A 25,424-nucleotide genomic window follows, 5' to 3' on the forward strand; every position below is an offset into this window, starting at 1 on the left:
TAGCAGTGCCAGTAGACTCATATACTTCTCCTCCTGTTCCTCTCCTTCCTGGCTAGGCTGGCCACTTTTCCTCCTACAAACATCTGTTCTTCAGCTCTCAATCCCGAAACTACTGTCTGGCTTTTGAAAAACACAAAGAAGAACTTTTTTCCTGTTCCATAAAGATCCACAGGCAAATGTCAAGGAACAAAAGAGAAAGTGCCACCAAAAGAACCCCCTTCTATTTCCAAACACCCTCACTGTCAAGACCTGCCAGGATTGGTCTGGGTGCATGTTGTGCCAGGGGAGAGAGTCAAGTGCATGCCCGGCCTTCCTCTTTCATTTGGGTTTTGTAGGGCAGTCCAGAAAGGCTTTCCATCTATAAACTGATAACCATTCACTATAAACTGATGCCCTAGACCTTCTTCAGTTAACATTGTAACTTCTGATAGGGTCACTTTTTGCAAAAGAGGACTTGAAAGCTGTTTTGAATTGTTTAGCTAATATTCATCGGCAGTGTGATGTCTTTTCTTATCTCAGCTTACCCCATTCACTTCTGGTCCTGTAGAAGTAACTTCCTGACTTATAAGACAGGAGCAAAGAAAAGTGCCGATCTTATTAATGAATGGCCTACAGTTTAAAAAAAAATAAACGAATCTGACAGCATGAAGAGGGGAAATAACAAAATAAGAGATTACCTGTAATTACCCAGTAGTCTCTGGTTGTTTCTGATATGTCAAGGTTGGGATATTCCAGTGCTAAAACAAATAAGAAACATACCCAATTACTTTTAGAGGTTTGATTTGTTTCGTTTTATTTATTTAGTTATATTTGAGATGGGATCTTGATATGTTGCCCAGGCTGTTCTTGAACTCCTGGGCTCAAGTGGTCCTTGCACCTAAGCCTCCTGAGTGGCTGGACTATAAGCATGCATTATGGCACCTGGCTTATTTGAAATTTCATTAAGGAAAACAGGTATAAGTGACAAAACAGCAAGCGGCTAAATCCTGCTTTGTGATTCTTAGGGATTCTAGGACATATGAACCAAAACTATCTCACTGTTTAGAAAACTAAAAGACTCAATAAAGGTCCAACTTGCAGATGAAAAGTTTTCTAGGATTTCTGAGTTTCTGCCCTTTCCGTTTTTTCATCAAAATCTTCTGTTCAAACAGAACACCTTCTTGATCAAGACCCACAGCAGGAACCTGTCTTTGCTGTAGCTTTCTCTTTAAAAATCATCAGACCATCACTAACATTGTTAGGAATGATTATCTCCTGGATGGATTTTTCCAGCCTCAAGGACTTAAGTTTAGTAGCCAAATGCTTGTAACAAAAGGCCCCTATTTCTTTACAAGTATGGGGCCTACTGGAGTTGATACATGCAAAGGGATTTGTACATTGCCTGGCATATGGTTAGTGCTCAATAAATCGCAGTTGTTTTCAGAAATAAAAGGATGAGGGAAAATAAAGTCTTCCCATGGTGACATGTGACGTAATGCCATCTTTTATGACATCATCTTTTCCCTAAAACCCAGAGTCATCTTTCCTTATTATGTGGACGTTTACAAAAGCTTGCCATTAAACAAACATTTGAAAAAAATTCTGAGTGGCTGCCATGTGCTAAGTACATTCATGCATATTATCTTGTTTATTTACAGTGTCAAAAACAACTACAGAAGGAAATCAGGAGACAATTTTGCTAATATGTATTAAAAAATAAACTTGCCCAGCTACCTTGTGAAATGTAAGAATGTTTAAACTTAGGAGTACAAACCTTTCCATCCTTTGGCTACCAAATAAACATTTGGATACAAAATGTAACCTGCTGCATCTTCAAAGTCTATGCCTGTTGCATGGTAATGAGGATTATGTAACTGAAACATCAGAAAAAGATGAGGCCACAAGACTACGGAGTCCTCAGCAACTGAAGAGTCACACCATGGACTGCAAATGAGTTTTATTACGATATCTGGAGGCAGGACCGAGCCTCAAGGTCTGGGAACATTTGCTGATGGCCTAAGTGGGAGAAAACCCATAGCAACCCAGATTGCTCAGAGATCGGTTGCCCTAGCAGGCAGAATTGTAAGCTCAGAAGGCAGACTGCTTGGGTTCAAACCCCAGGTCCCATGGCTCACTAGCTAAGTGAGAGTGGGTATCTCGTGAAACCTCTTAGAGTTTCAGTTTTCTCCTCTGCAAAATGGGGCTAATTTTGCATCTGTCTTATAGGGCAGGTCTGAGGATTAAATGAGATAAGAGAAATGCAAAGGACGAAGGCACCTAGCAAGTGCTTCCTTTGATGTGCGCTAAACTTTTCATCAATCCAACCTTAATCCATCACATATTTTAGCTGTCACTTTATGATAAAGGTGGTAGCATGTGGCCTGGCACTATAAATGTTTGCTAAATGGAGAAAGGCCCCAGGGGAAACCTTTGGGTCCCTGTAAGCATGGCCATACTCACGTTCAGCAATGGTTAGCGGTGGATAGGTGAGGTAGAATCCCACCAGCTCAGCCGAGAGCTGGCTGAGGAGGCTGCTGGCGACGGTGCCGTTGAGGAATGTGCTCTGATTGCCCACGACGTACACCAAGGTGACTGCCTGGGAGGCATTGGACGTGCTCACAATCTGAATCAACGCAAGAGAAAAGGGGAGGGAGACAGGCCAAATAAGACCAGGGTGTGTTTCATGGAGGCCATGGGAGGGGGAGGCTAAGCAGGAGTTGCGGGAAGGAATGAAAGGGGGTCGGGCAAACAGCAAGGAAGAGACAAGAGTAACCGTCATCATTTCTGATTGCTTGCTGTGTGTCAGGCAGGGCGCTAAGGGCATGTCATCTCATTTACTCCTTACCACAACCCTAGGAGACGTATCCAGTGATGACTCCCTTTCACAGATGAGGAAACCGAGGCCCAGAATGATCAAGGGACCAACCCGAGGTCACACAGCTAATAAAGGACAGAGTCAGGATTTGAACCCAGGTGGTTTGACTCCAGGTTCTTAATCACTGGTATGTGTATCTTTTCCTGGGCTAAATAGTCTCAGGTTACTTTTATGATTCTGAAAATATAAAATAGAGCATTGGAATGTTACATTTAAGGAGGGCTCACCTGCTCAGACAGAGAAAGCCTGAGTCAAACTTTCAGGGAATTTGAAAGTTGAAAGGACCAGGAGCGAACAGAGCTGAAAACCAGTCTGGTCACGGGCAGAGTGACAGAACCTAATTAGAAAAGGAATTCAGAGGCCGGGCACGGTGGCTCACACCTGTAATTCCAGCACCTTGGGAGGCCGAAGTGGGTGGATCACCTGAGGTTGGGAGTTCAAGACCAGCCCGGCCAACATAGCGAAACCTCGTCTCTATTTAAAAAAATACAAAAATTAGCCGGGCATGGTGGCATGTGCCTGTAATCCCAGCTACTCAGAAGGCTGAGACAGGAGAATCGCTTGAACCCAGTAGGCAGAGGCTGCAGTCAGCCGAGATTGCACCACTGCACTCCAGCCTGGGAGACAGAGCAAGATTCTTCAAGAAAAAGAAAAAGGAATTCAGAAATATAGAATCTGTTCTTTAGAGAGCAATTACATTTCCTTGTGCTCTATTAATTCAACACTGAATGTGTAAAACATCCTATGAGATGGCATGGTTTTCTTTTCACATTTTGTCTAAGCCAGTTTTTCAGTTGCTGGAAAATGAAGCTTTCTGGGTCAATGTATGAACAAAAATATCCTACAGATGAGATTTGAAAAGCGTCGTTAGTAGGAAGTCATTCAACTTGGTGAGGCCTTTTTTTGTGAATTTCTGTGCTGCGTGCTTTCCCTTCTCCCTCCAGATCCTTCTGCCACCCACCCTCTCTGCCCTGTCCGGTGCCCCTGGAGGAAGACCCTTGTGGACAACCCCAGTGGGCTCCACTGCCTTCGGGAGGATATGGGAGAGAGGGAGGAGGGTGAGGTCAAAGTATTGATGCTTAGGACTCCCTCCTTACGGGGTCAAAGCTCACTCCCATCAGGCAGCTGAACCTCGAACCCCGCACTCACCCCATCGGGTTCCAGCTGTTAGAGCCTTGGGTACTGTACTGCTCCTGCGGTTTCCCCAGAACCTGCCCACTCTTCTTTCTACAAAGGCACCTTCATTTGAATGCAGCCTCCTTTTCCTATCAGGACACTGACTAACACCCTGTCTTTCCCAGACCTTTGGGTGTTCACATATTAACATCTCTGCCACCTTCCTATTAAAAATTTTTTTATAGACTTTAAAAAATGATACATAGTATTTATCTATATGTATGCAGTACATGTGATATTTTCTTACATGCATATAATGTATAATGATCAAGTCAGGGTTTTTAGGAAATCCATCACCCAGGAAACTATTGGGAAGAGCTCTTCATTTTATTTCCCACTTTTTCCCGTAAGTGGAAGACTGATCAATCGATCTCTCTCTCTCTCTCTCCCACCTTTTCTCTACCCCGCCCCCTCCTATTTAGAGACAGGGTCTCACTCTGTCCCCCAGGCTGAAGTGCAGTGACCTGATTGTGGCTCACTGAAGCCTTGAACTCCTAGGCTTAAGCGATCCTCCCACCTCAGCCTCCTGGATAGCTGGGACTACAGGCACACGACACCACTCCCAGCGAATTTATTTCATTTTTGTAGAAATAGGATCTCACTTTGTTGCCCAGGCTAGTCTCAAATTCCTGGGCTCAAATGATCCACCCACCCCAGCCTCCCAAAGTACTGGGATTACAATTGTGAGCCATCATACCTGGTCCCTTTTTAATTGTTTAATCCAGAGCCTATATTCCCATGACTGACAATAAACTGAATCAGTATGTCCGTTCAACTCTGACTCTCTTCTCTGGAAGTATTTTTGGAATGTGGTTTAGCTTCTTCCCCAAGGCATGAATACCTGTGGCTAAGCATATTCTTTCCCAAGGTACCAAAAAGAAAGGCATTTCTTTCTGAACGATTTAAAAAACTTCACCATACGGCCACCAAAAAAAATAATAACTAAAAAAAAAAAACACTTTTCAATCTTTAACTCTATTGTGAACATTCTATTTTTTACCTCTCGACAAAACCAAATCCTGGCTGGGTGTGGTGGCTCATGCCAGTAATCCCAGCACTTTGGGAAGCCGAGGCAGATGGATCACTTGAGCCCAGGAGTTCAAGGCCAGCCTGGGCAACATGGCAAAACCCTGTCTCTACAAAAATAGAAAAAAATTGCCAAGCATGATGTTACATGCCTTTAGTCCCAGCTGCTTGGGAGGCTGAGGCAGGAGGATCACCTGAGCCCAGGAGTCTGAGGCTGCAGTGAGCCATGATTGTGCCACTGCACCCCAGCCTGGGAGACAAAGCCAGACCCTGCCTCTAAAACGAAATGAAACAAAAACCCAAATCCCACTGGAGCCCAAGGAAGCCTACAAAGTTTGCAATGTGGGTGCCTCATGTATATACTATACTTGACCAGTTAAGTTATAATTTTTTTTATTGTGGTAAAACACACATATAAAATTTAACCATTTTAAGTGTATAGTTCAGTGGCATTAAGTGCATTCACATTGTTGTACAACCATCACCACCATCCATCTTTAGAACCTCTTTATCATCCCAAACAGAAACTCCATACCCACTAAACAACTCCTAATTTCTCCCTCCTCACAGCCCCTGGCAGCCACCATTCTACTTTCTAGATACCTCTTATAAGTGGAATCACTTATTAATTTGACAATTCTAGGCACCTTTTATAAGAGAAATCATACAGCATTTGTCCTTTTGTGGCTGGCTTATTTCACTTAGCAAAATGTCCTCAAGGTTCATCCATGTTGTAGCGTGCATTAGAATTTCCTTTTTAAAATTTTTCTGCATTCCAATCATACATTATTTCCTTCATTTTTAAAGGCTGAATAATATTCCATTGTATGTATATATGCCATTTGATTATCCTCTCATTCATTAATGGACACATGGGTTGCTTCCACCTTTTGGCTGTTGTGAATAATGCTACTATGAACATGGGTGTATAAATACCTGTTTGAGTCCCTACTTTTAATTCTTTTTGGTATATAATGAGAAATGAAAGTGCTGAACCATATGGTAATTCTATGTTTAGTTATTTAAGAAACCACCATGCTGCCTTCCACGGGGGATGCACTATTTGACATTCCCACTAGCAATGCATTACGGTTCCAATTTCTCCACATCATCACCAACACTTAGTATTTTCCATTTTTTGAGAATAGCTGTCCTAATAGATGTGAATGGGTATCTCACGGTTTTGATTTGCATTTCTTTAATGATTAATGATGTAGAGCATCTTGTCATGTGCTTAAGTCATCTGTATATCTTTTTTGGAGAAATGTCTATTCAAGTCCTTTGCTCATTTCTTAATTGGATTTTTTTGTTTGTTTTTATTATTGAGTTGTAGGTATTCTCTATATATTCTGAATATTAACTACTTACCAGATATATGATTTGCAAATATTTTTCATTTATTCTATGAATTGCTTTTTCACTCTGCTGGTAGTGTTTTTTGATGCACAGAAGTTTTTAATTTTGATGAAGTCTAATTTGCCTACTTTTTCTTTTGTTTGCCTATGCCATGTCCAACAAATCATTGCCAAATACTGTGTGTCATGAAGTTTTTCCCCTATGTTTTCCTATAAAAGTCCTATAGTTTTAGATATTACATTTAGATCTTTGATCCATTTGGAGTTACTTTTGGTAGATGGTGTTAAGTAAGGATCCAACTTCATTCTTTTGGGATCACATGTGAATATTCAGTTTTCCTAATGTGTTAAAAAGACTGTCCTTTCCCCATTGAATAGCCTTGGCACCTTTGTCAAAAAACATTTGACCATATACAAGAGGGTTTATTTCTGGGCTCTCTGTTCTATTCCATTTGTCTAGATGTCTGCCTTTATGCCAGCACCACATTGTTTTGATTACCGTAGCTTTGTAGTAAGTTTTGAAATCAGGAAGTATGGGACCTCCAACTTCATTCTTCCTTTTCAAGATTGCTTTGGCTACTCAAAGCCCCTTGAGATTCCATGGGAATTTTAGGGCTAATTTTTCTATTTCTGTGAAAAACAATCACTGGAATTTTGATAGGAATTACATTAAATCTTCAGATCCCTTTGGGTAGTAACAATCAATATAAAGTCTCCCAATCCATAAGCACAGGAAGTCTTTCCATTTATTTGTTTTCTTTAATACACTAATTTTTTATAGGTAAGAAAAGTCAGGTCATTCTTGATGTATACTTAAGACTAGCTCCAAAAATAGGAGGCCTACAGGTTCAAAGTCATGGCACTGGTCCCTGAATTTCATGCCCTGTCCCCCAATAGAAGCAGGCCCTACAGGGAACACTTTCCTGTCACCCTTTAACTCTTAGATTCCTGTAGCCTCTAACCTCATCTCTTACTTACCCCTCACTCATGCCATGATTCATTTAGCTAAGAAGACCTATAGGCTGATGGAACAGAAAGCTGTTGTTTGCCTACCCAGCATCCATCCTCCCTTCTTGATAGCATCACAATTTTCCTCAGGGAACCATTTCTCCTCTTTGCTCATGTGTTCTGGATGGGGCTGCCCCACCCAAGTTTCAGGAGTAGTCAGGCCTAGTTCATTGGGACATTTAACCTCCTTGGCCCAGAAAGGGCACAGTAGGTTCAATGAGAACTAATCCCAGGAATTTTACTGGAATGACACCAGGAAAGGCACTTTGGTTCCACAAGACTGTGCGCAACAAGGATGAGACAAACCTGGGGTTGTGAGGGGCCACCCCATGGGAGCCACGGACAATGCCAGTGCAGAGCAAAGCCAACCAAGAAACGAAGAGAGCTTGATGAAAAATCAAATAATCACCTGGATACAACTGTGTGGGAATAAATAAGTGTGAACCTTTCAGTTACATGAGCCAATCACTTCCTCTTTTTGCTTAAGCTTCATCAGCTTAGATTCTGTCCCTGGCAACCAAAAACGTCCTAATTGAGTCCACTGTAATCTAGTCCCTAATACCAAACCTATACAAGTTTTTAAGTCGATTTTTCAATGACTGTCTGAGCAAATTAATTAAATATTTACATGGTCTTATTCCACAAAGGATTCAAGGTGCCTTACAAATTATATATTATACAATGAAAGGAAAAGTTATTAATTACAAAAACAGGCCCTGGTGAAAGACAGCCCCAAGGGAACGTTAGCATGCAGTTACCATGCATAATATAGGGGCCCTGAGGGTTACTAAATCCAGGCAACAAATTTGGCTCTGGGCTTCCTGTCAGCCAAGGCAAAAATGGAAACAGGGTTAATAAAAACAATTTATCCAATTATCCATTCATTTCAAGAGCTGTTTAAATGTTCAAGAGCATCTAAAATCTATTTAGATGTAATCTTCGAATCACCTCCTATCATCTTTTCCAAGGAAGGTTTGTTACTTGATTTATATAGTTTCCTCTAATGGCCCACAACTACCATACAACAACACAAGGAGGCTTCTTAAGGCCAAGGGCAGCTCATCTTGGTGTCCTTCCCAGTGCCTGATAAATAGCAGACACTCAATAAGTCTGTGCTTCCTGAATACAATTAAAGTATGCTGTGCTGCCAAGATCTAACTAGGCTCATGCACCTGTGAGGATCACAAATCCAATCAGAAAGAAAAAGAGTTCCCACAAGAGAGCTGAGTCACACTCCTTACATAAATCTTCAGTCTGTGACACATTTTTAGATCTTCGTCTAACACGAACCAAATCATAATGAGATACTTCCATCTACACTTTGGATGAATCTAGAACAGGAAAGCTGCTCACTCAAGTTAAATTGTATGCTTTCTACATCATATTGGCTTTGCCGATAATTCACTTATGCTAAATGTCCATTTTAAAACCGCTGGGTCTCATTGCAAAGGCTTTAGTTCAGTAGTCAAAACAGAGACATTGAAGAGTTAATTGGGCGCTAGATGAATATCATTAAGAAGCATCTGTCTTTAGTCGGATGATAGCTACGTAATTGCAAAAAAAAAAAAAAAAAAAAAAAAAAAAAAAAAAAAAAAATACGGTGCACCAGGTGTGGTGGTTCATGCCTCTAATCCCAGCACTTTGGGAGGCCGCAAAGGGAAAATTGCTTGAGCCCAGGAGTTGGAGACCAGCTTAGGCAATATGTGGAGACTCCACCTCTACAAATAATTAAATATTTTTAAAAGGGCTGTTTAAATGTTTAAAAGGGCTGTTTAGAGCATCCAAAATCCTGTCCCCCAATAAAAGCAGCCCCTACAAGGGACACTTTCCCATCAATCACCCTTTAACTCTTAGACTCCTGTAGCTTCTAACCTCATCTGTTACTTCCTCCTCACTCATGCCATGATTCATTTCCCAGGGATTTTCCCTGGGAAAGAATTCTGTTGTTTGACACAGGCTTCATTAAGGACCCCATTTCTACACTGCATCGACGTGAGTATAGCGTAGTGGATTGACTCAGGTCCTTCTTCCATTCTTTACCGTGTGAGCTTCTGGAAGTTTCTTAGCCTCTCAGTTCTCTCTTCTGTGAAATGGGAGTAAGAATACCTCAGAAGGATGTCTTAAGTATTATGTAGCAAAATACTTGTAAAACATTTAGCACAGTTCCTGGCACATAGTAAAGACTTCAATAAAAAATGCATGTGTATGTGTGAGTGTGCATGCGTGTGTGTGTGTGTGTGTGTGTGTGTGTGTGTGTGTGTGTGTTGGCATGTGTCTAAACTAAGGTGATTGGAATATAAGCCAATGCATAAAATCACAGAATGGGCAAATCTTGGTGACTTAGCTACTTAGAATTGATTCATGTATTCATTTTATATTAGACATTTGACATATACAGTACAGCCTAGTTCAACTTTTCAAAATAATAAACGTATTAGAAAGGCCTGAGAAAGCATCCCATGGGGAAAGGAATATAAAGCCCCAAAACCACAATAGGTGCACAGGGACGCAGCATCCCTCCTGTCATGGCCAGAGCCCAGACATCCTCACCACCGTCTGAGGTACAAAGTTACGTTTATACATGGCAGCTCTGAATGGGAAGACCCAAGTCATTTCTTGCCAGACTCTGCATTGTGGTTGTCTGTCAGCTACACAGACTGAAGCACCTTCCTCCCTACCTGAATTGTCAAGTTGCTTTTGGTATTCAGGACTTTCCTCTCGGCATCCTGGAACGCCTTCTGCAGCCTCTGTTCCATTGTCTGAGCAAACTTGCAGGACTGTATGTTGTCCGCTTGGCTCACAAACTGCAGCACTAGAATGAGAGAAGTCAATCAGTGCTCACTAAAGCTCCGTGTCTCAGTTTCTTGGATTTAACAGTGGTCATAATACAAAATAGCACGATTTTAGATGAGAGGAATTAGGCAAATAAATAATAAGGCCAGACAAGGTTCAACTGTAGTTTTGAAAGTGGCTCTTAAGATGAATTATAACACAGAAGAATTAAGAGCCCGATCGAACCAGACATTCCCACCAACGCAAAAGATTTTATGATTTTATTTGATTGGAATATGTAGACATCTGCTCAAAGACTGACAAATCATAATCCAAGAGAGATCATGCCTTCTCTTTCTTTGGAGGGAAGAAAATCATTGACCTCCATTGCTAAGTTGTTTTGATTTTAGGAGTTCCTCCACTCTTGTAGGTTACAAACTTTGCAGACCAGAAATCACCACAGAGTTTGAAAAAAATATATTCTAAGACCCAAACTCAGAGATTCTCATTAGTGGCATCTGGAACCCACTGCTCCAAACTATAGATTTTTTTTTTTTTTTTGCACATTCAACTATTATCAGTACCCACTGATAATATAGAAAGAAATATAAAATACAGTACCTGGTGCTCAAAAGTAGTAAGTTTGTAAATTGGGAAGGAAGGCTCCTATGATAGAACATTTCTAACAAATCTAGGGTTGGAAGAGTTTAGGCTGATGTGCAAGGAACTTGGACATTTGATTAGCAGGACCCTTTGAAGAAGGTTCACGGGGACTTTAAAAAATGACACAGAAGCAAGCGATGGAGCTTTTAAACAGGTGTCCACTTGGTACTGCCCTGAACCCAAGAATGGATGAAAAACCCTTCCTTCCGAGTCACTTGCCTGTTTTTAGCTGGAAGTAGCCGGCAGGCTGGGGATTCCATGGGGAGGCAAGTACTGCCACAGACTGTAAGTGTGAGGTGTGTTGCTTCAGGTCTGCGGTGACGTTGCTGACTCCATACACACCCAGCATTTCGATCACCACAGCAGGCAAATACACCAACCTCCCTTTGGTAGCATAATAACCAACTGTGACATTATGAGAATAATCCAGAATGTCCACCTACAAAACAAATGGACCCACAAACCCCATTGTTTATTTCCACAGTACTTTAAGTTCTTCTTGGTATTTCTTAGAACCACGGCTGTTAGAAACAAGACTGGAGAATAGAATGTTCTTGTTCAACAAATATTCTTAACAATCCTATAAAGCATAATTTGGATTGGCAAGTCTCAAAATATCACAAAAACAACAAAATATAATTTACATCAAACCTTCATGGAATAGAATTAAATCTGTATCTTTTTTATTCTTTAAGTGCCTCAGTATAATCCTGTGACCATCAATTATTATTACCAAAAAGGTAGGAAGGAGAGAGTAGTTCAAAGAGGTTTTCAGTGAATGAAATGCTGGGAAAATCACTTTCTTATATTTCTCATCATTTATGAGAATTAAAAGGTAGAAATGATAGATTAAGTGGGGGCACCTTTGGGGCAAGGGTCAAGAAGTAAGTAAAGCGAATTCCTCTTTCTAGAAGCAGACAGAAGACTTGTTCAGACTCTGTCCTTGGCTTGAAAATTGGTTCAAGACCAAGGCAGAGATGCACCGCAGAGAATTTCGCCGACAGCTGAATCCTAGGGGACACTGATGGTCTGAGCTCTTTCTGTCTCAACTGTAAGATTTTGAGGCTTTAGATTTTATTTTATTTTTTCTTTTTTTCTTTTTTGATGTTACATATTTACAGTTCAGCGTTTTTTTTAATTTGTTTTGGTTTTAATAGATTAAATATAATGTTTATTACAGAATTTGTATATTTGAAAAACAGAGAAAAGAGTAACATATATATACACATACATATATGTATGCAGCTCCTTTTTCCCCAAGTTTTTATTGTGGTAAAATACACACAATATACAATCTACCATCTTAACCAATTTTTAGTGTGGTGTTCAGTGCTATTAAACACATTCATAATGGTGTACAGCCATCACTACCATCCATTTCCAGAACTCTTTTCATCTTGTAAAACTGGAACTCAGGGTTTCGTTTTGTGGGCTCACTGCAGCCTTGACCGCCTGGGCTCAGGCAATTCTCCCACCTCAGCCTCTCGAGTAGCTAGCACTATAGGTATGTGCCACCATACCTGGCTAATTTACATATGTTTTGTAGAGATGGAGGTCTCACTACGTTGCCCCCGCTGGTCTCAAACTGCGGGCCTCAAGTGACCCTCCCACCTCGGCCTCCCAAAGTGTTGGGATTATAGGCATGAAACACTGTGCCCGGCCAGGAAGTTTTTGACACCTGCTTTCTCCCCATATTCTTGCATCTCCGTGTGTCTTTTCCAAAGGAAGCAAGACAGCTGATTTTGCAACAGAATGGGTGTGCCTCTGCTTCCTCCGCATTGTGTGCTCCCCCTCAGTTTTTCCTGAAGATGGTGCTCAAGATGATTTTAAATGGAACAAGAGGTATTTCACCATGGAACATGGACACAGCACAAGACAACACTAAATCAACTAAATCACTCAGTGACAAAGTTGTTCCCTTTCAACCCTTCTAATGACCCCAAGGAATAAGTCTCAGTTTAGTGAATATTTGCTTTTAACATCTCTCTAACCCTTGCTAATTCCTTTTTTAAATAAACAAACAAAGGGATACCAGGCTCAGCCTTAGAGCCTTCTGCAAGCAACAACCTCTAGCCTGTTTGGTTTCCATTATTCTCATTCTTACCATCACCTTTTATTTGTGGCAAATGATCTTGATTTCCATTTATGGTGGTAACATCAAATGCCCTTTCAAAAAAATGTGCTTACGTTTTTAAAACAGAGCCCTTAAAAAAAAATTATACTCATTGTCACACTGGTCTGTGATGATATGCAGCAAAGACCAAAACTGTAAAAGTAGTTTGAGAATGACTGAAGATTAGTGAAAATTGTATCAGGCAACTGAATGGAAATATTCACATTTTCAACTTCCCATAAAGTTTCTGGTGCAGAAATCATAAGAGCCTCTCATATAATGCATTTCTTTCTTTTTTCTTCTTTTTTAGAAATATATAAAAGAGATCGACAATGATCAATAAAGTATGTGCCAAATCTCCTTTCTAGCCCTTGGTGTTGATGGGAGGGAGGGGGTCAGTAGGCTGACTGCAGCTGTAGGACAGAACATCAAAAGAAGAAGCCAGAGCAATAGTTTTTAGTGGTGCAAATGGGAGTCTACCGACTACCAACTGCATTTACTGTTTGAAAACTTGGAATCAAACCCAAAGATGTAAAATGAAGCTTCCATCTCTTGGATAAGCCATCAAAATCAGCCAGCACTCATTAAACAGTACTTGGCATTAAAAGAAAAAATGTGACTTCCCTGTCTGCAGTGGGCAATTTAAGCAAAGTCAGACTCGATTTACAAGTCAGGGTAATTTTTAAATGTCCAGAAATAAATCACTGTTTACGATAGTGACGAAAATAAGGGGAAAAGCAACGGAGAGTTTTCTAGAAAATTACACAAACAATGTAAATACTTTTCCCAAACGATGGGATAATGGGATGGTTTAAAACAATATATTCAGGCTTGTTTGTTTGTTTATTTTTGAGGCAGAGACTCACTCTGTCGCCCAGGCTGGAGTGCAGTGGCATGATCTCAGCTCACTACAACCTCCACATCCCAGATTCAAGCGATTCTCCTGCCTCAGCCTCCCGAGTAGCTGGGATTACAGGCATCTGCCACCATGCCCAGGTAATTTTTGTATTTTTAGTAGAGACGGGGTTTCATCATCTTGCCCAGGCTGGTCTCAAACTCCTGACCTCCAGTGATCACCCGCCTCGGCCTCCCAAAGTATTAGGATTACAGGTGTGAGCCACCCACCTGGCCAATATCTTCAATCTTTAAAAAGAAATCTAGACATAAAGCAATTAGTCTCCATTTTCCATCTCAAAATTTGACCTTTTTCTCGAGCCACTACACATTAGCTAGTTGCCAAAGTGAAGACAGATTCTACTTCTGGCCAGTGTTGTTATGATGCCTAGAAAGGAGGAAAACAACCTAAACATATTCTAGACCCAAGAGCCAGACTGTGATGGATTAGCTTGGTTACAAAGCAAAGCACTTACGTGAGCTGAGACATCGTTCTGGTGGAAAGCCTTCCGCAATGCCTGTGTGAGCCCTTTGGCGATATTGAACTTCAAGGATTCACTGATCTGCACTCTCCTTTGGGTTAGAAAGAGAACTGTGGGGTAAAATAGAAGCATGACAATCAGGCAAACCTCACCATTCACTTGCCCTCCACTCCTCCCAACCATCACCTTCTGCAAGTTCTGGGCAGAGCTGGTAAGCACAGGGCCATCAATGAGGGGGTGGGCTGGGGTAGTAGCTCTGTGGGTCCTGCTAAAGTCCTAAGGAAAGAAGGCCCTAGCCATTTGTGTGACCCGAGTAGAGAGAGAGCTGGTATGCTGGTGGCATTTCATTTCTGACAGATGCTGCCGCTGACTTTGAAAGCCGGCTCGACAGTGCATGCGATGAATTTCCTGCAACAACATTCATGGACAGCCTCCTTAGGTGCAGGCCCTGAGCTCAGTGCTGCAGCCTCAAACAACCCTGGATCAGAAAGGTGCCATCCCCACCTCGCAAGTGGGATGGAGACGCATGACAGAGAACGGGCATTTGGGATTGAATGTGACAGGTGTTGTTTGAAGGGAAGCCTAGGATGCTGCCAGAGCTCCTAGGAGGAGCACCCAGCCCTGAGTTTGGTAAAGGGATGGGGATCAGGGAAAATTTCCATAGGAACTGATGCTTCAGCTAAGTTCTGAAGGATCACAAGAGTGAAATTTGACAAGGGGGAAGAGATTGCCTTCACCCACTCTTAGCAGAGGGAGTACTAAGTGCAAAGGCGCAGGGGAAAGAAGCAAAATATTTCAGTATACAGCAGTTCCCTCTTAGCCACTGTGTTGCTTTCCATGGTTTTATTTACTGCAGCCAACCACAGTCTGAAAATAGGTGAGTATGGTACAATAAGATATTTAGAGAGTCAGAGAGGGAGAGAAAGACCACATTCACATCACTTTTATTACAGTCTACTGTTATATTTGTTCTATTTTATTACTAATTGTTGTTGACCTTGACTGCACCTAACTTATAAATTAAGCTTTATCATAGGTATGTATGAGTAGGAAAATTCCTAGTTGATATAGGGGTTGGTACTACCTGCAGTTTCAGGCATCTACTGGGGGGGTCTTGGAATAGATCCGCTGCAGATAAGAGGGGACTACCGTATATACAAGTTTAAGCTTGGTCCTAAGGGCAATGGGAAATGAGTTTTAAGCAAAGGAATGCACTTTAGAAGGTTCTCGACTACAGACTGGAGAACAGATTGAAGAGGGGGGCCTCTGAAGGCAGAGAAAGAAATGTGGCTGTTGTTACAGAAATTTAGGTGAGTGATGATGACAGTGTGAACTAGGGAAGCGGCAGTGTGAATAACGATGGAGAGAAGGGGTATCCAGGAGGTAGAAGTGAAAGGAACTGGTGATTGATTAGATGTAGCTGGGTTGGTGGGAGGCTGTGAAGAAGACAGAGAAGAGAATGTTTCCAACTTCTGCCTCTGAGGGGCCAAGGCTGCCTGCCACCCAGAGGAGAGTGGAATGGAGCGGGGACAGAGAGTGGAAACCCAGATGGTATAATTTCTTGAGAAACAGAGAGAGATACTGTACTTTTTGCTATGCCTAATTTCCCAATTTCCCATTTTAGAATAGGATATGTCTCAAGATATAATTTCATTTAATTCTTTGTGGGGTGAGGAGGAAGGGAGGATGTGAGCATTCAACATTGGCGTGCTCTTTCAAATAATTTGTCTAATTTTTTTTTATAGCAAACATTGCCACACTATTAAAAGTTCTCCATGCATTCTAGGCCTGCTTTGCTACATCTGGGGAGTGGGGGCTTAAAAGACCGTATCCCATCCTTGCTCACAATTCTGGTGCTGCCCATCCCACTTTTTCAAGAAAGTCTTCTTTCTAACATCAAAAGAAATCCTGGGCTCCCATGTAGTGTGCAGAAGCTGTATTTTTGCTATCAGCTAATTGAAAAAATGCATGACAAAAGCCTTTCTGAACTCTGTAGCACTTCCCAAGATGTTGTATTTTACAAACCACATCATTCATTCATGTGAGACATCATTGACGCAAAACAGTACCTTTGCATTCTTAGACCCACTGGCAGAACCGTGGTTTCCTGGGGCTTCTGATATCAGGACTGATCCTAGGACTAGAATCCATGCCACATCAGGCTCTCTCTCCTCTAACACTTGCTAAAGCTCATGGTTTCTCAACCTTGGCCCTATGGATGTTTTAGGCTGGATTAATCTTTGTTGTTGGGGCTGTTCTGTGCATTGTAAGATGTTGAGCAGTATCCCCAGTCTCTATCCCACCAGATTTTAGTAGTACCTCCAGCCACCAAGCATAACAACCAAAAATGTCTCCAGACATAGCCAAATGTCCCTGGGGGAGGGTGGAAAAATCTCCCCTGGTTGAGGACCACTGATCTAAAATAAACATTATTGTTACATCTCTGAGGCCAGGCTTGCTGCTTTCAGATCAGAACAGTGGTCTCATACCTGTCTTCACCAGGAGCTTACTGGACATCTGACACTCCAGGTTGGATGCCATTTTGCCAGTCGTGACCACTGCAGCCGATGCAGCAGGAAGGGCAGCATCTGTGTTTTCTGCTCGCAACGGTGGCAACCGGGTGGCCTTCACTGAGGCTGTAACGGATGTCAGCGCGGCCGTGACTGTCAGTGGGCGTGGCGTGGATGCTCTGGGCATCTCCGGGTTGGTGGGGTTTGGGAGGCCGGTGTGCATGGCTTGTGGTTTCCTGGGGAGGTAAGTTGTAGACAATAGGCCAGAGGCAGTGCCCATGTTTCCTTGCATGGCTGTATGTGTGCTCGTGGTGTGTCCTGTTCTTGCATACATGTAGGTTGGTGTGAATGGAAAGGCTGTATGGACTGCCCCTGGTGTCCTCTTTGGGCCAGATGCGGCCTTGTTTGTGACATTTTTAGCAAGAGTAGTCATCGAACTGCTCTTGGCTGGTCCTGAGGCCACGGCCAAAGGGCTGCTGCTGGTGCCCTTAGCAACCAGGGCTGCGGACAGCGCAGGTGGACTTGATTTCCTCAGAAACAATGTGACGGCAGCTGCTGCTGTTGGCTCTACCTTAGACGATACTGTGTCCGCTGTAAAGAGAGAAAAAACAAAGTTTGTCATTGGCTTGGAATGCACGTGTCACTTGTTCTGATGATGAATGGATGTAACTTATGGATTTGCTAGGGTGAAGTCTCTGCAATCTGGGCTTGCAGTGGACAGAACTTAGGCAAAACAAGTCTAGGCTCATTAAGTTGATTAACCATAACAAGAATGCCACTTACAGCACAGCTATGGTTGATAGCAAGGATGCTTACATTGTGAATAGTTTCGAAAGCTCAGGTGGGCACAGGATCAATGAGGTGACTACTTGGGGCTACTAACTCACTCCTGATAGGGGGTATGAGCTCCTTCAGAGCAAAGCTGGTATCTGCGTTGAGTTTGAAGATGCTTTGACCACAAAAGCAGTCATGCCTGTTTTAGGGGTACCGGGAAACAAACTACCTGCATTAGTGGCTGCACCTGTCCATTTCTTGGGGTGCTGAGAAGCCCGCAGCACTCTGGAGGAGGTCCTGGGAAAGACACTGGTCGATACAGAAGATTCAGCAGCAGGGTGATATCTCAAGATGTTCTGGAATGGTATGGAATCATTTCTCTCAGGTGATGAATTGATGTCACTGGAAATTTCAGAACCTGTATCTGTTCCATCTGAAAGCACTTCCTGCAAGCTACCTGTAGAAGTTGGTCCTGATGAGGTTAGCAAAAGTGGATGTGCTGGCTGGTCGGGCAACTGTAGTTGAGGATGAGACACAGAATGTTGAGTTGTGGGTGAGTAATATGCAACTTCAGCTCTTTGGAAGTCTGTGGAATGGTTGTTATTGCTTGTGGGCCAGGGGTCTATACGGCTTCCAACCATGGTCATGTCTGACTGTTGCATAGGCTGCTCAGTGCTCGTACCGAGGACTAGATCCTGAATGCTAAACCCTTCTGCAGTCACTGAATGCCCAGCAGTGTCTTTGAAATCCTGAGATTTTATGGCATCGGCAGCTGAAGTTAAACCACTGGGAGGAGCCGTTGGAGCTAAATGAGTTTCCCAACTTGTGGTGCTAATTGTGTGTCCATTTAAATCATAATTTGTTTGCTGCTGCAAGCCAGATATTATTGATTCTGTGGAAAGGGATCCAGTTTCTGCTGAAAGAGAACTCCAGAAAACACCTGTGGTTGCTGGCTTTTTCATGTCTCCTATTGTTGAGGAATCGTATACATCCATGGAGGAGGGCGATGCTCTCACCTGTTTGGAAGCTGAAGCTGGCAACCCAGAATGGTCCACAGCAGCTGCATAAGCCTCTGGCTCGGTGCTGGAAAAGCCAAGAGATGGGAAAACAGTCTGGGTGGCTTGTATGGAGAGTATGGAAGGTAGAGGCGATCCTGAAGGAAGGGGATTTGTCCTTGGTGCTGTAATGATGGGAGATGAGACACGACTGGTGCTGAAATCAGAGACAAATCCATTTACAGTGTGAAGACTCAAAACCTCTTTCCTTGGAAAGGCCTGGAGAGGAATCGTCGCATTTGCCTCTTCATTTTTCCCTAAAATGGCTGTCACACTGTCCTTTTTCCACCGGGGAAATGTCCAAGATGTGGAAAGAAGATTAGGAACTTTGCTTGAGAGGAGCAAGTCTCTGGTTGCAGGAGGGGACCCATCACTGCCCTCTGCTGGAAGAGTGGGCATTTCTGGCACAGGAGATGGGGAGGCATGATTCTCTGTGGGCTGGAGGAAAGTAAGTACGGAGGGAAAGTCGGCTGTCCCAGTTGATGGTGATGCGGGAACTGCCCCAGAAGGGATGGCTTGCTCTTGACCCAGTGTGGTGATATGCAGAGGAGAAGGCACCAAAGAAGAGGTGTGTTCTGCCAAAAGGGCGGGCCCTCTGGAATTCTCTGGAGCTGCTGACAAATGCAGCGGGTTAGCAGAGTCATTTGCAGTGGCAGAGGACAGCTTTCTGCTGGTCATTTCTACAGCCCCTGATTCTACAGTCTGGAAAAGTGGAGGCTCAGCCTCATGGGTCGCTGTTTCTGTATTCTTAAAAGTTGGCAAAGACACCCCATTGTGCACTCTTCCAGGCACCCCAGCTTTGATCTGCTGGGTGGATGCAGGACCTGAAGCCACTTCCAACATTGACCATGAGGGGCTTCCATCTGGAAGCTGAAGACTTCCAAGTGCTGGGGGAGGGGGAGACGAATGGGACAGTTCTGCCATGGGGCTCAAAAACCCAGGTGTGGATGAGCCTGCTGAATGGGGACCCTCTGTTGGGGACAGCTTGGAATGCCATTTTGTTGAGGATCCAGAAACACCTAGATGAGGGATGCCTATGAGATCCTGGGCATTTTGGGATGGAGTGTGGTCCATTTCATCAGAAAATGGGATTAGGGGATCAGCTATGTTCTGACCTGAAGAGGGGTTGGCTGGAGCTGTTTGGGGAACTAACGGCACTTTGAGGGGTTGCTCTGCTGGCTCAGAGATGATGGAATGAGGTGAGTCAGGAGCCAATGAAGAGGATGGAGGTGGAAGGAGGAGTGTGGGAATGTCTGACCTTGGGGGATGCTTTGAAATGGAGGAAGCCCCTGCCCATACTGGCTGGGATGGGGGGATAGCACTGAAGGATGTCCCTGACGGGACTGTGGACAACGAGGGGAGCATGCTGGTGAGAGGCAAACCTGACACATCGGCTGCTTCTTGTCCCCCTTTAGGCCCCGGTTGGACCAGGGACTCGGTAGAATCCTTGGAAGGTTCGAGGGAGGCGCTATGTCCACTTCCTTGGTAAAGGGAAGAAGAGAAGTCCGCATGAGCCCTAGTTCTGTGGTGTGTCTTGGACGTAGGGGTTCGGGCTGACTGTGGCAAGCTTGTGTTGTCAGAGGACTGTCCCAGCACGGTCTTGATTCTGTCTGCTGCTGAGGAAGACTTGACTTCTGTGAAAGGCCATGTTGGTGAAATTGGTAACAATTTCCCGGGAGGAAATGACTCTGGAATCCGGGTGACATTCATCTGTAGATTGTCTGTTCCTGTGAAACAAAATATCAGGCCGTCAGGTGTTGGATGTTCATGAAGTGCCTGCTGTGGTCAGGTGCTGGAGACAAAGGTGTGTGCAAGACAGGCTCTGCCCGGACCCATCACAGAAGGCTCAGGAAACAGAGTCAAACAACAAATTACATAATATCAAGTAGGAAAATGTTGCAGTGAACCTACACGGCAGGGTTGGTGGGAAGCAGTTTCTGATGAAGTGATGCTTAAGGAAAGATGTGGAAAATACTTGTGTATTAAAAAAATTGTTTTGGTCCCACCTACAAGGCATGGACTGTGAAACTTGCAAAGCTGAATGTGGTCAACTGCCATGGCCAGTGACACCAAATTAACCTCATCCAGGAAACCAAAATGCACGAAACTAAAGAAGAACTGTGTATTCAAGCATGAATCTTTTTTAGGACCCTGAGGCATCTCATATGAAATATTTGAGGTTGTCTGCATTTGGAAAGATGGCTCCAATGAAACATATTTATCTTCCTGGATTTAGAAGGATTCCAGGTGCTATCATTCATGCCATGTCAAACAGCAAAGGAGATTTTCTTTCAGATTAGGCTATTTCAGAAAGAAAAACCAGGAAGGAGACACTTTTCACAGGGCCTGGTGTCACTATAAGCACCTGCAGAGGCCAGAACTATCAACACTCATGTGTGGCCCCACAGGCAGACAGACAAGGAGACAGGGCATAAGCTGGTGACCTTCGCAAAAAGGAGGCAAGGAAACAACTCTTGGAAAGCTGGAAGTTCACTCTGAATTAGGCAATATTCTGAAAAATTCCTTTCTCATTCTTCCTTTTCTTGTTTTTAAAATTCCCCATTCTTGGGATTTACAGACACCCAAGAAATTGGCCTTACATAATTTTTAGAACTCATCAGGGTATAAGCCAATAGTACATCCGGCTTGTTGACTTGATTTTATAAGAGAAACCACTCCATCTCCTAGGCAGGTCGTAATCATATGCCCAGCTCAGCCTGACTGTCTCCTGATCACCAGATCAGGATCATTGGGGTGCTTTCTGAAGAGCCAAAACTCCCTCTGGCCTCCACTGGCCCACCTCAAATAGAAATAAGTGGTAAAATGCATATATAGCTCCAAGACACTAAAGTCTGCATAGTATTTTATTAAAATGCATGCCCTCCTTAGGAACTGCTTCATGGTTTGCAATGGAAATTGTGTTTCTACGTTACCACATGCAGCCTAAGGAGGTATTCCCCCCTCAGACACTTGCAATCTTACACAGAAGGTGGATGCTGCTTTCATGCCTCAATCCTCCCTGTTCATGTTGCTTATCTCCTAGATAGCCTCAACTTCACACTTTGCATGCAGTCTTACCTGGTTACTTATATGGGTAAATATAACATCTGTGTAAGGTATTTTTGCGTTTTTGTATTTTTCAGTTAAACTTTAGAATCCACTTTTATGTGGATGTCAGGTGAAATCTGTGTAGGATTTCTTCTTTTGTACCTTCGTTTAAATGGATTTAACCACAAGTCCAACTCATGGATTCAAGAATCAAAATAAATTCATCTTGTTTCAGTTATATAGCCTTGTAACTCAGAAAAAGGATGCTACAGGCTGAGCAGCTTTTGCTTTCAGCAGGAAGTTTTGCAAACTCTTTCACAAAAAGAAAAAAAAAATCTGCAAACAGGATGGAGGAATGGGGGCTGATACCAAGGGATCTGTAACTGACTGAATGACCACGGCCAAGAGAGACTGATGGAAAACTCCATGCTGAAGTGAAGATAGACAATCTCTAGTGGATTTGCTTCTACTGGACCTTGTTGTTTTCCAGACTAGAAACTAGTATTTCCCAACGTAGCTCCTATGAAGCACAGTATTCCAAATGTCTCATGAAGAAAAGTTTCTATGAACAATCTTGAGAAGTGCTTGAGATTCACATGTGAAACTCATTAATGATGCTGACCACATCTTTCCGGCTTTCCCACTTCTAAGCCCATGGGAGGACCGAACATCTTGGATACTTCTGTGGTTGATGGGGGCCATGTAACTTGTTCCAGCCAATGAATTTGTAAGCAGAAATGACAAGTGTCACTTCTGGGCTAGAACATCTAAGTGCTGGAGGAAGACTCTCCGGAACTTTCTTTCTCCATAGCAAAACAAAACAAAAAGAAACAAAACCTAGCAACATACTTCAGGAAGTTGCTACTGAAAAACAGAAGGAGAAGGCAAAGAAGGAAGAGAAAGAAGAAAGTAGCAATGTTCAAAGTGTTTGCTGGTTCACCAGCCTGCGTCCCCTATGGACTCTGCTGACAAAGGATATACAGGTAGCATGAGCAAGAAGTTAGCCTTTGCTATTTTATGTCACTGCAATTTGGAGGTTGTCATTGAAACATAACCTAACTTACCCTAACGTATTCAGAAAGTGATACCAGAGTGGATTTGGAATTTATGTGGGCATATTCCCATCATCATGTAAATAAAGGCTCAGAAAAGTCTCATAGTCAAGAAAACATAAGAGGTATATAGTAAAAAATTAATAAGTAGGATATTGGATGGTTTAATTAAACTTTGTTTAGCCAATATTTCTCAAACATATTTGACTGCTGGAATATGTTTGGGATATTTCTCAGAAACATTTAACCTCAAAATTTACTGACTAAAAAAAAACAAACCTCAATGGTACACATAAAGCCAAGGGAGAAAACATGTTCACTGAATTACCAAATGATGCCAAATTCAGAAGAACTGATTTGATGAATTACAGAAAAACGTGTTTCAAACACATGTCAACAGACTGAAATTATTACTAAAGGAAGACATATATTAGGATTAGACAGAAAGGCTTGCCCTTAGTCCAAAAATTACCTAGACAGGAGCAGGATGGAGGCACTTCCCTTTAAGAATAGCCTATGCTATCTGTAGGCAGAGTTGACTAGAGTTCCTTATGAACTAGAAGAGAAATATAGGCCGGCAAAGAAATGACAAATCCTTAGGTTACATTAATTTTTTTCACTCTTTAAGTAGAATAGTTCATACTTAGAAAATAATATCTACATGTAAAATATCTATATGTATCTGTATTTAGAAAATAATATCTATATGAAGTGAACACTCATGTGCCTCTTAGCTTAACAACAGAGTCAACATTTTTAGAGCCCTGTCCCTGGTATCTCTCTGGGTTCCCTCTTTCTTCTCCCCAGAGATAACCACTATTATAATTTTTAAAAATTAGTTGATTTTCAAAGGGATCCGGTTCACCGTTCTCTGCCCTATCCAGCGCATACCTGGTCAGGTGGGATGAATTCTGAGTGTCGCATCTTAAGAAAAACATTAAGAAACTGATACGTGCTAGTACATGATCTTTGTGGAGGTGTTTTACATTATAAAAAGGAAAACGGTTAATAAAGGGAGAGTCCCCATCTGCACACTGGAGTGAGGAGATCCTTGGTGGTACTCAAAACTTCGGGCCTGGAAAAGCATATTGATATGGCTAGGCTTTGTGTCTCCACCCAAATCTCACGTGGAATTGTAATCCTCATAATCCCCACATGTCAAGGGAAAGACCAGGTCGAGGTCATTGAATCACTGGGGCAGTCTCCTCCATGCTGTTCTCAGGATAGTGAGTTCTCACGATATCTGGTTTTATAAGGGGCTCTCCCCACTTCACCTTCCTGCCACCTTGTGAAGAAAGTGCCTTGCTTCCCCTTCACCTTCCGCCATGATTGTAAGTTTCCTGAGGCCTCCCCAGCCATGCTGATCTGTGAGTCAATTAAACCTCTTTCCTTTATAAATTACCCAGTCTCGGGTATGTCTTTACAGCAGCATGAAAATGGACTAATACACATATCAGTCCCAAGTATCAATTTTATTTAAAGATTTAGGGGAAACATACTCATATATAAAGATAAATATATATTCTTCAGTAGAATGCAAAATTCAAATGACTGATCCAAGATAAAACTAAGGCCTTCAAAGACATGTTTGTGCCTGTCATTGACCCTGGGGTATCAGTTTACCCTTCACTGTTATAGCAGGTATTAATTATGTCAGTAAACATTTGAAAAGACTGATTCAAGAAACCACAATCTCCCTAAAACATGTGAAAAAGAAACTGGATGTGTTATTTAGTGCTCCAGGGACAGAACTAGGGACAGTGGGAAGAAGGTATAAAGAGAGAGATCAGAACTTAATAATAACAGAAACATTTCCCTGATTATTAAAACTACTGAAAACAAAATGAGCTGGCTTAAAGTCAGTGAATTCTCCACCATTAGAAATTCCCCAAAGTGCATATTTTAGGTTCACTCATCTCATCTCACTTTTCCTTCCTTCCTTTCTTCCCTCCTTCCTTTTCTACCTTCCATCTGCAAATGCCTGTTGTATGCCAGACACTGGGTTAAGCAACGTCTTAAGGAAAAACATACATGGTGTCTGGCTTCATGGAACTCACAGTTCTATGGGAGATATGGACACCAGCATTTTTCAAATGAAAAATGATAAATGTTACAGATGAAAGATCCATAGTCCTATGATCTGATCAGGGAGGTCAGAAAGCACATCCCTGAGGAAGTGACTATCAAGATCCAAAGAATGAATAAAAGTTAACCAAGCAAAGAGGGTAGGGAAAAGCATTCCACATAAAGGAACAAGCATATGCAAAGGCCCTATGGCAGGAAGAGCCATCACGAGTACAAGGAACTGACAGAAGGTAACCACAGCTAGATCAAGAACAGCAGGTGGGCAAGATTAAGGCCGCAGAGGGAGGCGACAGCTGGACCATTGCTCCAGTAGCCATCACCTCCCTCTGCAGCATTGTAGGTTTTAGTTTGATGGGGAGGATGGGAGCAGGTGATGCACAGGAGCAAATTTCTGTTTTGGAAAAACCATCCTGGCATGAAGAACAGACGGGAAAAAGACAATGGCTGATGGCAGAGTGCTCAGAAAACACCTGCAGTGGTCCAGGCTCAAGATGATGGGAATGTTGTAAAGAGGAGTTGAGCCCTGCATGGAAGATGGAAACAGATCCTCCTTTATG

At 42.7% G+C, this 25,424-nt stretch overlaps 1 protein-coding gene across 5 annotated transcripts in view; it reads right to left on the reverse strand.

Annotated features, from left to right (window-relative positions):
- Positions 1-25,424, reverse strand: part of KIAA1549L (KIAA1549 like) — a 307,083-nt gene that overhangs the window by 118,479 nt on the left and 163,180 nt on the right. For 2 of the 5 annotated variants that reach the window (XM_032166306.2, XM_032166305.2), the window contains exons 2-8: positions 17,857-20,409; positions 16,833-17,444; positions 14,338-14,453; positions 11,074-11,293; positions 10,098-10,231; positions 2,440-2,602; positions 678-737 (exon numbers count right to left, since the gene is read on the reverse strand). In XM_032166306.2, the coding sequence (XP_032022197.1) occupies positions 678-737; positions 2,440-2,602; positions 10,098-10,231; positions 11,074-11,293; positions 14,338-14,453; positions 16,833-17,444; positions 17,857-20,409 (3,858 nt within the window). The remainder of the gene's footprint in view (positions 1-677; positions 738-2,439; positions 2,603-10,097; positions 10,232-11,073; positions 11,294-14,337; positions 14,454-16,832; positions 17,445-17,856; positions 20,410-25,424) is intronic. The other 3 variants (XM_032166308.2, XM_058446946.1, XM_032166307.2) reach the window with 3 other exon arrangements.

This window comes from Hylobates moloch, unplaced genomic scaffold (genome assembly GCF_009828535.3).
Source record: "Hylobates moloch isolate HMO894 unplaced genomic scaffold, HMol_V3 SCAFFOLD_11, whole genome shotgun sequence".
In the NCBI taxonomy this organism is placed as follows: domain Eukaryota; kingdom Metazoa; phylum Chordata; class Mammalia; order Primates; family Hylobatidae; genus Hylobates; species Hylobates moloch.